Source organism: Bremia lactucae, linkage group LG4 (assembly GCF_004359215.1).
Source record: "Bremia lactucae strain SF5 linkage group LG4, whole genome shotgun sequence".
In the NCBI taxonomy this organism is placed as follows: Eukaryota; Oomycota; class Peronosporomycetes; order Peronosporales; family Peronosporaceae; genus Bremia; species Bremia lactucae.
This window is the reverse complement of record NC_090613.1, coordinates 1,697,960-1,711,772: the sequence shown is the minus strand read 5'-3', so window position 1 is coordinate 1,711,772 and position 13,813 is coordinate 1,697,960. Positions and strand designations below refer to the sequence as shown.

The following is a 13,813-nucleotide window of genomic DNA, read 5'->3' as shown; positions in this document are numbered from 1 at the left end:
GGTCTATACCTATTTATGGATAAGAATTCTGAATATTACTATATAAAGTAATATCCTGCAAACATTATCTACCTTTTAGATAATATATTAATTAACAACCTTTGAGTGTTAATTTCATGTAACGATACACCCCGTTACAGCTCCCTCTTCTTCATTCAATATGTCCATGATGGATGGAACGTGCGTAGGTCGTTGAACGGACTACGTAATGCTACCAGGTGTAACGGGACACCCTTTGCTAGTATTGTTGACAGTACTGACAATCTAAACTGATTACAGTGAAGTGGGGTGCCTCGGTTACTTCACGTACACGACGTGCAGAGAAAGATTACAGGTAGCTAAGAAGTCTTAGCTACCAAAGGTTAGTTCTAAGGTTTTTGGAATAGAAAAAAATAAACTGTATGCATATATTAAGTTCCTACGTAACAATATATTAAGTTCCTACGTAACGATCTTCTATCTACCACTGACTTTATTATATTAATAACCATTTATGTATGGTGCCTCTCGTTGCGCACCGCACAATCGTGTCTCATAACGATTGGCGGAATCGCTTTAAAGTAAAATCAACCAATCAATAGAACTGATGTCTTATTGCGTCAATATTACCAAATTTGGTAATATTCGAACTATTTAAGTCAAAATTCATAAAGATAATAATTTTGATCTTCGTTATTTGTTTTCTCTCATTGGAAATAATATTTATATTCCTTTTATAGGAATAAATGCTTATCTAACGGACACCCCGTTACAGCTAATGTCTTACTGCATCAATATTACCAAATTTGGTAATATTGAACTAGTTTAGTCAAAATTAATAAAGATAAAAAAATTGTATTCTTTTATTTATTCCCTCTCATAAGAAATAATAGGTATAATTCCTCGTATATGAAATAATACTTATGTAACGGAACACCCCGTTACAAATATGAGCGGCTGTCTTGTCTGAAACGCAATGTAATTTACAATATCAGTGTTAGAGGTTTGCAATTGACTGAAGCAACGACCTTTTATTAAAAACCAGATTCAAGTGTGTAATCGGTCACAAGTACAAACTCTAGTGCTCAAGCCAGCCATTATGTAGGTATGTGGTACCTTACAGATATTAAATTCTCGTGAATGATAACGTTTGCATAAGACTTAAGCGAGTGCCGCAGCGTTGTTCGAGGCTTGAAAATTATGCCTGTAACTATACGTACAAAGAATGAAGAGCAAACAGATACCGATCGCTACAAGCTAAATACATTAAGTACCGTATCTTTGTCGTACATTTGTCATTGCTGCAGTGATGTTGAGTGCGTCACGGCTATTACTTATCGACGAGGCGGTGTCACGATGTCGAATTAGATTTGATACCGTACCAGTCTAAAGCTCATTTTTTTCTATTTCTGGACGATCTAATTTGAAGGCATCTGGGCAGCTCTCAGCTCTGCAATTGTGGCACGCATTCAGCAATCATTATTTATGAGCTTGAGCCAATGTTTTTGTAACAACGTGAATTAGACTGCACAGCAAAGCTAGTACGCGCAAGCGATAACAACGAGCCAAGCATCCTCTTGTTTTTGAGTATTTTTACTGCGCTATCGCACAGGCGCTTTGCTTGAGAGGCGACTCTTCTAGTGTCTGACACATTCAGTTTCGACGCAGGCCTGTATTGATTGCCTTATCAAATTCATGCTTGCAGTTTAGACATATTGTTAGCATGCAGCGGCAATGGCCAGCAATGTCGTCACGTACAACGTGCAAAGCTGAATGCTTTATCGTTCGGTATAAAGTATCTTTTACAGTGCCGCAAGTCACAGACATCCAGATTTTAAAGGTTTGGGCCGGCCAGTATTAGACAACGGATCATTTTTACGCAGCGTACCCATAGTAAGGCGGGCGTCACATGCAAGTCTACCAATCGCTTACATAAGTTTATCTGTTTGCCTGCTTGGCTTCGGATCATTATTTGTTTGATCCTATTCAACCAGCGGCGACATCGTGAAGCTGTTCTTCAAATCAATTGCTGCAGCTATGATGTCATTTCTCGCCCAACCTTTCTCGCCCCATACAAGCAGCTGCCCCGTCTGCGGCCCAAACGAAGGCATGGGGCCGCCGCCGCTCAATCTGCATAATTTCATGCCTGTGATCGCCTCCACGGACCGCCCTTTCGTATGCAACGAGTCCGGTTGCGGTCGCCGTTTCAACCGAAAGTATACCCTTACTGAACACAAGAAGACACACACGGGCGAGAAGCCATTCGTTTGCCCGCTACTTGAATGCAGCAGGCGCTTTAGCACGTCCGGCAATCTAGCGCGGCACAAGCGCATGCACGCATCCCTTAAGCCGTTTGAGTGTGACATTTACGGCTGCAAGCGCTCATTTTCCAGCCAAGATAAGCTCGACCATCATTTCAAAATCCACACTGGCCGAAAAATCCATATGTGCCGCGTAACTGGCTGCGCGAAGACTTTCAGTACTGCAGGCAACCTCACGCGCCACATCAAAAGTCGCCACCCAGGGCTCAGTTGGAGCTCCTACTATTCTTATCCAGATGCCTGGATGACTTATGCGCAAAAAGAATTTAGGCCTGCAGTTCACAAAGCGTCCCCTAAATTCTTTGCTGAGCCTCTGACAAAAATCGAGTCTATGCCATCAATGTTTTCGCGCGGTTCAGCTAATATTTCGTCTTTTCACAAGGAAATGTCGGCCTTTCACATGGCCTACACATTCATTACACAGTCATCCCAAGATATAGCTAGACATCCGATTAATGCAGAGTTCGAATCTGCTGTAAGCGACGTCACTTGTTGCAGTATGAGCTTGCTAGATGAAGTGATCGAGTTCGAGCTTGCAAAGACCATTTAAATGTAAACTACTGCGAAAACTGATAGTTTTGGCCTCAAATTCCGTGATTTTGTTTGCGCACCTACTGCAGTCACGACGTAGCGGTGAGCCTTAGCTATCGCTTGTCTGGTTCAACTCCGCGTACAGCAAAGATTCGCATCCAGTTCAAAAGTTTAAGCTTAACCGCAAAAGGCGTCAAAGCGATAAGAAACTCAGTATCGGAAAGACCGTGAGCGTTTCGAATTCAAGTTGCCAATAAAGGCAATGGAGTAGCACTGTCGTCGTTACATAAATATTATTTCCTAAAAGAGTAATAATTAATATTATGTTCTATGAAAGGAAATTACAAATAATTATCTTCATTAATTATTTGACTTGAATAGTTCCGTTATTACCAAATTCGGTAATATTGACGCAATAAGACATCAGTTCTATTGATTGGTTGATTTTACTTTAAAGCGATTCCGCCAATCGTTATGAGACACGATTGTGCGGTGCGCAACGAGAGGCACCATACATAAATGGTTATTAATATAATAAAGTCAGTGGTAGATAGAAGATCGTTACGTAGGAACTTAATATATTCATACAGTTTTACTTTCTCTCTATTCGAAAAGCCAGTAGTCGATAGAAGATCGTTACGTAGGAACTTAATATATGCATACAGTTTATTTTTTTCTATTCTAAAAGCCTTAGAACTAACCTTTGGTAGCTAAGACTTCTTAGCTACCTGTAATTTTTCTCTGCACGTCGTGTACGTGAAGTAACCGAGCCACCCCACCTTCACTGTAATCAGTTTAGATTGTCTAGTACTGTTAACAATACTAGCAAAGGGTGTCCCGTTACACCTGGTAGCATTACGTAGTCCGTTCAACGACCTACGCTCGTTCCATCCAACATGGACATATTGAATGAAGAAGAGGGAGCTTTCCAGCCCTCAAGAAGGCTATCACGCATTGCTTGAAGGGTTAACTCATTTGAGTGACCTTGAATGAAGAGCAATCGAAAGAATGAGTTCGGTCGTAGGCGGACCAGCCGTTGGCGCCATGCGATAGGCTCTGGAAAGAGATGAACAGCATGCGGCCGTAGCCGAGTTCATACAACACGAACTCGACGCGGCCCCAGAGAAAGTAGCCTTGCTGGTTAAACAAGGCTCTCAACATGCCGAGTTGATGAGAGAACAGGGTGTGGTCAACAATTGGAACTGTTGAGACAGCAGCATGTAAATGCTGCTAATGGGCCGACGCTTCCGCGTCAACTCGAAAGATTAACGATCGAAATCTCTAAGTTTAAGGCAGTCGAAGGCGGCTCCCTTTTGAGATGGTTCGTCGAATTAGACGACACCATAGAAGCTTGCCGTATCAGTGATGATGTGACGAAAGTGAAGTTTGGCATGTCCAACTTAGCCGGCCGTGCCAAATCTTAGGCCTTGGGGCTCAAGCTTCACGACCCATTAGTCTTTGGGTCGTGTGAGGTCTCTAAGACCCGGCTCAGAAAACATTTGAGCCGCCACATGCCGAATTCAGGGCTCGAGCCAAGCTCCTGGATTTGAAGCAGAGCAAGCGTGACATTGACGCTTATGCCCGACATACACGATAATTGGTCAGTTGTATCGTGAGGCATCCAATTGATGAACAAACACAGGTAACTGTTTTTATTAAAGGTTTGCAGACGGGCCTGTTAAGACCCACCTGTTCCGGCTAGAATTAGAGTCGCTAGGCCAAGCGATCTCAATAGCGGAACAGGAAGACTTTAGCCTGAAACACGCTTTTGTCTTCTCTGGTGCTTATCGTCCACCGAGATGACAAGAAAGCGGAGGTCCAGAACCCATGGATCTCTCGTATGTGGAGAGCGAGAAACCTCGCTCGTCGAGTTTAAAACGATTACAAAAATGTAATTGCTGTCAAAACACGGGCCACTACGCCTATGAGTGTAGTGCCCCACGGCTAGTGCCTAAAATCACTGAGATAAAAGACCGACCTCTCGCTAGGAATAGCGGAGAACGCGGATCCGATGCTGTCAACGGCGAGGCGGATCGTCAAAAAATACGGTCGGGGTCAGTAGGTGCGGAGCACCCTACTTATCCAACAACGTCAAAAGAATTTGCAGGCCTTTTGATGAAAGTTGCTTCTCACTCACAAACATTGTATGTAACTGCCCCAGAAGATGTAGTTAACCTCATCAACCTGAAAAAAGTGTCAAATAAGTTGCCACTTACGTCCCTAGTTGGTTGTGGGGCGTCGAACAATTTTATTCGACGACAATCGCAAGAAGATCGCAGGCTCAAGTTCGTTGAGCGCGATATCCGTCTAACGGGGATGAGAGTGCGTCTAGCAACAGGCGCATCTGTAACGTTAAAGAAACGTGTAGTTGGTATCCAATACACGTTAAAGAGTAAACAGTACGATGATGATTTCATCGCTTGATTTGGATGACAAATTTGATGTCATTCTTGGATTACCATGGCTCGGAAAGTACGAGCCATGTATAAACTGCCAGTATGAAGCCATGACGATGCCTGTCTCTTGTTCATCAGATAGCGAACAGATGAACGTCTTGGAGCGTCCACAAGCGTGTGGATGTCCTACGAGTGAGTCGATGGCCTCAGTTGTGGGTCGGTCGTTAGCATGACTGCACAAGACCTCAGTGTGAATACCCAGCACAATGTGGAGTTAGATCCCGACGGCTGTGCACAAGCACAGGCAGCGTCGAGGTTTGACCACTCGAATAAGTTGAGTGGTACGAAACAAGGATGCTTGCTTTAAAAGCAACATCTAAGAAAATTTAAAACGCCTGAAATAGACAGTGCGAAAGTCCTAGATCGACTGGAGAGTCGATCGTAGAGGATTTCGCTATGGTAGTGTAGCCACAGCTAGAGGCAGTTGGGGGGAATACCGCCTGTTCTGCGATTACTAGCGATTCCAACCAAATAAAACTTAAGGGAATAAGCCTTCAAGAATCGTGGGAATAAGTCCCCAGAAAGTTGTGGTTAAAGGCTCCCAGGTACCCTTGAAAATAAGTTTCAAAGAGGAAAGTTAGACATTAAATGTTTTAGAAAACAACGGATTAAGTGTAGGCGCTTATACACTTGATCTGATGGTGCCTCCGGGGTTAGTTTCGGAGATAAAATATTGCCAGCGCCAGAACCGAAACGGTTCTTGCGTGATCTGCGTAGTGGCAAAGTCAAGCAGATCTGCGGGATGACGAATGCGTGCCCGATATTCGGCCGACAATAGAATTTCCTAAGAACGAACGGGTTCTAAGCAGCTCATCGATGGACGAAAGTGTCCTCGATGAGAAGACTCGGATTTAATGTCTTACGTTTCAATCCTGCCAGTTTTTGAAGACCAAACCTCTATGTAAGGATTTGATCGAATCAAAGGATGTATTCCCTAAATCTGTACCGTGGATAAAGGCACTCGATACGAAATCGACCTAACACAGGTTCGAAATACTGTGTCATGATGCAGTGGCCATTGCCTCAAGAACAGATATTACTGACCGAAACAATTATTTGCCGATCACTTAGCAGCGGCCCATGTGAGGGAGGCAACCTCGCACATAGCTCTCGGACCTTATGTGTGCATAAAGCAACAGGAGGATGGCGGATTGTGCGTGCGTTCAATAAACTGAACGCTGCAACGGTACCGGCTCAAACGCCGATACCACGAAAACACGTAATCAATGAGGGTTGTCAAAGAGTACAATCTTTTTGTCAATGGATGTGATAAATGGGTTTTATCAGATCCCCATGCGTGAACAGGACAACCCGATCACATAGTAAGCATCCCAAGCGAAATGCTATGGGAGTGGCTAGTCAAGCCTCAGGGATTTAATCCGCACCGATCTTAACCGATGTGTAATTAATCTGTTAAGATCGGTGCGGGATTTGCACGGAGTTATTCTGACAATTTCTTAGTTGATAGCAGAGCCATGAATGGAAAGTCGGACGTTGAAGTACATCGTATCCACGTCCAAAAGTTTCTTTTCAGCACAATTTGTGTGCAAATCACAAGAAGTGTATATTCGCTGCAAGCGAAATACCACCTCTTGGGTGAATCGTGGGTAAACACGGTGTACGCTTGGATCGGGAAAAGATCAAGGCGATCACCGATTGGTCTGTGCCAGTTGATGTAAAGGGACTTAGAAAATTCCTTGCCATAGCGGCGTACCTGTACAAGTACTCACGCAATTATGCCGAAATGACAGTACATCTTTCTTCTTTGTCGAAGTAAATGTAAAGTGGTCATAGAACCCTGATTGTCAGCGTTCCTTTGAGGGCATCAAGCAAAGCTTGATGCAATCGCCAATCCTCGCGATAACGGCGCAGAGCGCGTCGTTCGCGTCAGCTTCAACGAGCTGAACGCAACTATCCGGTGCATGCCAAGGGACTCCTTGCCATGAAATATGCACTGGCTAAGATTATCCTTTGGTAGATATACCGTCCATTGTATATACGGACCATGCGTCTTTATGGACGGCCCTGAACAGTTCACACCTCTCGCGTAGAATGGCGAGATGGTTGTCTTTCTTCGCGGATTATAACTTCTCCGTGGAGTATAAACCAGGACGACTTAACGTCGTCGCTAATGCCTTTTCGCGCCATCCCGATTCTAAGCCAGCTACGCAAATCAACAGTGAGCATAAGGCCACTGTGACAATAATCAACAGTGAGCAGAAGGCCACTGTTGCAACAATAAGTGTTCCGTTGTCAACATTACTTGACGACGTTAGAAAAGCATATCAAGAAGATAAGGCTCTTAAAGAGTTGATAGGTTACCTTAGAAATCCAACCCAACAATCCTTAAAAGGATTGTCAAAATTGTATTGGTCCTCAACAGATCGATACACAACACGCAATGGTTTACTATATTACACAGCCATTGCTGGCGACACATCTCGTTTCGTCATCCCAACCCATAATGAATTGCGTTTGCGCATCATGTATGAGTGCCACGATGCACCAATAAGTGGTCATCGTGGACGTAAGAAGACTTATCTCACGATAAGTCGCGACTTCTACTGGCTTCCACACCAGTATGAACTCGTCTGCAAGTACATATGTGCTTGAGCAGTTCGTCAACGGGTGAAGCCCTGTGCTTCATCCCTTGCTCCGTTACAACCTCTGCCTATTCCGGCATGGTATCTATGGGCTTCGTCTTCGGATTTCTCAACGACGATTACAAGAATAACGGTATTCTTGTATTTGTTGCTCGTTTCAGCAAAATGATACATCTTGCCGCAGTATACATCTTGCTGCAGTACCGGAATCGATCATTTTCAGCAAGACTATACATCTTGCTGCAGTACCGGGGTCGATCGCAGCCAAAGGCTGTGCTCGTGGCTTTGTTGACACGATATTTCGACTCCATGGTTACCGCGTGAACTGGTCGCAGATCGAGACTCACGGCGGAGTTTTGGCAATCTTGCTCAATCACTTGGAAAACAGTTGGAATGCTAACTTCTAACCATCGTAAATGGATGGTCAGTATCCGCGAAGAGATACTTCGCGGATACGTCCACTCTTTACGAGTTGGAGCGAGTTATTGCCGATGGTAGAATTTGCCATCAACAATCCAGTGCATGCTTTTACAAAGCATACACCATTTTTCATGAACGGCTTACGCCATCCACGTATACCACCTTATTTGAGAGTGACGACTCTTATTCAAGGGGGAGACTCGCTCAAGTAAAGAACTTTCAGTTCTTGCTCATCACGCATTGACTCTACGGTCATCGCGAAGGATACCAATGTTGATTCAATCAACATTGAAGTGAACAAAACTCTGCAATAGCGATAAGTCGATTCCTGACTTTGATAACGATGCTGAAATACTCAGCATCGAAAACAATAACATTAGTGAGAACAATGATGCTCTCACTAGAGATGAGCCGCAGTGCGCACCAGGCGCACTGAAGACAAAAACAAAACCGAGTCGGCAGGTGAACCCCTGCTGGCTAGAGAAGCAGTGCTCCGTTTCGTACAGGATTCAATTGCTGATGCGGTGGACCGACCGAAACGGAACTCTGACAAAAATGGAAGAGCAACATACTTTCATTGAATGTTAATGATCTAATTCTACTGTCTACAGCTGCCTCGTAGGATGCGTACGTATCCTATGTTTTATGTCGGGTGTCTCTGCCCGCACCATCAGTACGAGGCTTTTTCCGGATCCGTATTAAACCGGCACGGTCTGAGGCAACCGCCAAAGCCTGATGGGTCCGAGTCAATGCCTGATGGTCCCGAGACAAATTATAATAGTCTCGGGACAGAATCTGGTTCTCACGAACCAGACGTTTTATTCCTTCCTCCAAGGATGAAATCGTTTGACGAGCTGTCACCAGCTCGATTTGAAAGGACAGATGTGCCCGTTCGTTCGCAGTTGACCAACCACAACTAGCGTATAGCTTAGTAACTGGTCATGAGAAACACCGCCGATCTTCACAGCTAATTCGCGACGACGGGATCTTCGTGATCAACGTCCTCTCGTAAATAACGGAGGACGTGATCCAAGTCACGGTGTTGACCCCGGTTCGGCTAATGAGACGAACTCATTTTATCTCCCCTCCACATCCATTGACGGATTCGAGTGGTGGAAAGTGTTTTATAGTTGAACTTTACTTGAACTACCGTGGGGTGAAAGGGGTTCGAATGAGTTACCTTGTTCGATGGCGAGATTATCCACCGTCGCATGATAGCTGAAAAACTCTTCCCAACTGATGATGGACGTTCCAGGACTCGTTCGATAGTATGTCGAGACCTATCCTCCTCGACATAGAGTCTATCAGAGAATAAGCGCATCCCGTGCTCGTAAAAGAATTGGAGGTTCTCAATCCCTAGGCGCATTTCACAAGAGATGAGCGTCCTCCAATGAGGATCTTTTTTTTAATGGAGTAGGCCTCCTTAGGGACATGACCTGCGCCTTTTATAACAGCATGGTTATGAGTCCCCCACGAGAGGCAAGGTATGCCTGCCTCTCTAGACAAACGTTGCAGCTTGTAGCGTGCACCGACTATGTTACGTTTTTTGAATCGTTCACGGAAAACATCCAGTTTGTCAAGCCAGGCCTCGCAGCCTATGCTTTGCACAATCTGGATAAATCCCGTCCAAGCTTGAAATGAACTTTGACATCCTTTGCCCGCTTACAAGTGTACCACTGATGCCGGAAAAAGGCATCGATGAGGAATCCGTTTCATCCTCACCAGGCTTGTAAAGGTTGGATGAGTCGAATAACGGAATATGTATCGATCGTTGGTCATACCAAACTAACGTTTACCTTTAGAGGCAACCAAGGCTTCTTTCCGGGAGCGAGCCGCAACGTATCGCGGTCCTCTCCTGTTGACTCAAGTTAACGTTAATGCTAACATGGCTCTCGGAGCGATCCTTCAAATTACTCCTTTTCTGGTGATGCAAAGTAGTACCATCAGCAACATCCTTCCCTACACGATCACTTAGTTCCTGGTGACGCATACTAACATCACCAGAGTGACCGTCGGCCATGGAGTCATCATCAGATGACTCCCCACCGAAGGGTCCGACGAGTCGAACAACCTCGTCATCACCTCTTTGGTTGTCACGTCAGAATGCAAAGGTTAACGGGCTCGGCTCCGGTGCTCCGGCGGCCTCCACGTTAGCCACTGAGTCGCGATGACGGTGACTTGGTCCAGTCACCTACAATTGGTGTAGCAGGTGACTTGTCACCGTCACCTGCAATTATATTATCAGATGACATATCTCAGTCACCTTCAATTGGGGTAGGAGGTTACGTATTCCACACAGTCGACGCATTAGCGTCTACTTAAACATTTGCAATACTAACAGCTGCACTAATCCGTGCAGCTGCCAGCTTTGCGGCCTCACGGGCCACGCGCACAGACTTGTTTGTCGCCATGTTGATCTCGGTCAAAATCAATAAGGCAAATAATAACGGTATTTTGATTAAAATCAATAATGCAAAATTACACGGAAAGACATAATAGTATTTCCGGTCACCCTACATCAGTCGCAATAGTGACTGTTAGTTAAGGTGGGGTGATGAAATGGGGTGTCTCGTTTCATAGGTATTATTTCCTATAAGAGGAAATAAACAAAGAAATACGAAATTATATCTTCATTAATTTTAACTTAAATAGTACTCATATTACCAAATTTGGTAATTGATACAATAAAACATTAGGTCTATTGATCGGTTGATTTAAGTCTAAATCAGTCCAGTCAATCATTATAAGACAAGGATAGTGTGGATCGCAAGGACGCGACATCCTTAGTTAAATATTAATATAATACGTTCAGAAGTAGATAGATGATCGTTACTTAGGAAACTAAATACATTAATACAGCTTTACTATTCTCTATTGATAAGCCTTAGTCTAGACCTGTAAGCTAAAGACCCTAAGATCCATAGAAACCTTCCTCTGTAACTTTGTGTACGTGTAATTTCGAGGCATCTCACCTACATTGTAATCAGTGTAAGGTTAACTAGTACTGATCAGTACTATTGAAAGGTGCCCCGTTACACAAGTGGTGGGTCTAATTACTTCACTTGTGTGGGGCAACTTTCATTGCGAATAGGTGCGAATCCAGCGTGGGAAATGCGTCGTCTGTGTACGTGCTACATGTGATGCTCACTCACAGGCTTCACCACCGAGCTAAGAAGTTGTCATCACCACTTTTGTTGTTCTGTTAGGATCATGGCAGGGGTATGGCCATTTCCATATGTTTCGATCCAAACAAGGAGATTTTCTCTCTCTTGTCCTCATATGTCTCAACACTGACAACAAGAGGGCAAGCCTTAGGCTCCTGATCAGGTACAGGAATTTACCGAGTTGCATAAATGCTGCTAAGTGGTCCGATATAGAAAGATTCATGTTGCAGAAAGGCTTTAAGCCTTGCAACAAGAACCTTTGGGCCCTGAAAAGGATGTGATCTCTACGATCCAGCCCAAACAAATTTGTAAGGTTATCAAACGCTACGCGTTTCACCCCTAAAAGTTTGAGAAATGGATCTATGTCAGCAGACGCTCGGACTTATAAAGACTCAGGCGTAGATTGGCGAATCGGACTTAATTCATTAAGATTATACGAAAAACTAAACTTTAATTAAAATTTAAAATGTGGAACCTTACCTTAATTCCACCAGATCTCTATCTGGTGGCTACTACTCGTATTTCGTATCACCTACATAAAAATGGGATTGTTTTAGCCAATCAGAAGCCTTACTTATTGCGCTCCGCATATTTTTTTTCACGATAAAAAAACATCGTTTTGAATCGGGCTGGGTCAAGTTGATCTACTCTCCATATCCTTCTTTTTGACTTGTAAACAAGCGGGTCCTACGAATTATTATCAATCACAATACATTCTCTATATCACACTCAATTTCTACTTTCTTCCTTGTCAGGCTGTTCTACAATGCTTCCACCACACCACCCAATGCATCCTTTCCCAGCACAATGGCCCTGACGGATGCAGCTCGCGAATTCGCTCATGCAGAAGGATATGCTGTGTCTACCCTAAATTCCGACAAAAAGAAGATTATTTTGTAATGCGATCGACGTGGTACCTACCTGCAAAGGGCAGCAACATGACTTGAGTTGCCGCGAAACTCTGCGAGCCGATTGACTAATTGCCCGTTTCGTCTATCAGGGCGTCTACCAAGCGATAACAGCTTGCAACTGCGAACTTTTCATAGGGAACATAATCATGAACCTTCAGACAACATAAGTAGTCATCCGACTGCCTGACGCTTTCAATCAGAGCAAAATTTGTTAGTACAAAAACTTCTTAAGGCTGGGATTGCGCCGAAAGAAATTGTCACAACCCTACGCCAAATAGATCCCAGCACAAAAGCAATAGGAAGGACAATCTACAACGAGCGCCAGCGGTGCGAGCAGAAGAGCTTCGCAATCGTACACCACTGGACGCTCTATTTGACATTCTGCATCATGCAGAGTGGGTTTATAGGTGTGAAAGATGATTATCATCATCTTTTCACACCTATTCTATGCCAGCCAAAAATCTGTGGAACTCCTTTACAGACATCCATACGCTTTGGTGGCGGACTGCACCTAGATAGGTGCAGTCCACCACCAAAGCGTAAGGATATCTGTGATCGATTCATAATGCCGGATCCTCCATATCACTGGTGTCACAAGCTTCAACACTTCCTCCCAATTGCTATTGCTTTCATCAGGCATGAACGTGAAGCGGACTACCTTTGGGCTCTCGATCAACTGCCACAGACAATCACAACAGACCGAGAATTTGCCCTAAAGAATGCCCTGAAATAACATTTCCCACCTCAACCCATCTTCTATGCGTTTAACATATTTAAAAAAACGCTCTAGCAAATTGTCGTAAGTTTTTTGGACCTGGGGATGACTGGAATAAATTCGTGAAGAGTCGGACAGATGTAATCTATTCGAAATCAGAGGAAGTGTAAATCAATCTCATGATAAGCATGCACTCAACATATACTGCACTGCCTAACATGCTGGCCTATCCGGATACCACCTGTCTGACACATAAAAATTAATTTATTTACGCATACACCAGGAATTGCATGCATTTTGGCCACGTCACATCATCGAGAGCTGAAGGGCTTCATCATATGTTAAAGAGCTACATAAGTGTTCCGGAAAAAACTTGGGTGATGTACAAACTCGCGTAGCTCATGCTGCTTAAGCCCAGATTGAAAATCTTGGTGTTTAGCTGTCGTAGGAGCGAATGCAAGTCATGCACAAACACAGAAAATCCCTTTCTTTGCTGTAGTGCGCCGCATTTCAATATACGCACTAGGAAAATGCTTTGAGCTATGAGTTATCTGAAGATCCTACCAATGCCACCATAACCTGTTCAGTTGCGTGTAATTCAAGAATGGAATACCCTGTCAGCATCAAATAATCTGCTTTTCTAAGAAGTGGCCGCCCTCTCACTGTTAAGAGTTTCCACCATTAATGGCGCTTGGATGCAGCTGCGCCTGCAG

At 44.1% G+C, this 13,813-nt stretch overlaps 1 protein-coding gene across 1 annotated transcript; it reads left to right on the top strand.

Annotated features, from left to right (window-relative positions):
- Nucleotides 1-2,016: 2,016 nt before the first annotated feature.
- CCR75_006523 (uncharacterized protein) lies at nt 2,017-2,850 on the top strand (the record flags this gene model as incomplete). The annotated part of the gene is made up of 1 exon (XM_067964593.1): nt 2,017-2,850. The coding sequence occupies one exon, from the start codon at nt 2,017-2,019 to the stop codon at nt 2,848-2,850; it is 834 nt and encodes a 277-aa protein (XP_067819989.1).
- Nucleotides 2,851-13,813: the final 10,963 nt, after the last annotated feature.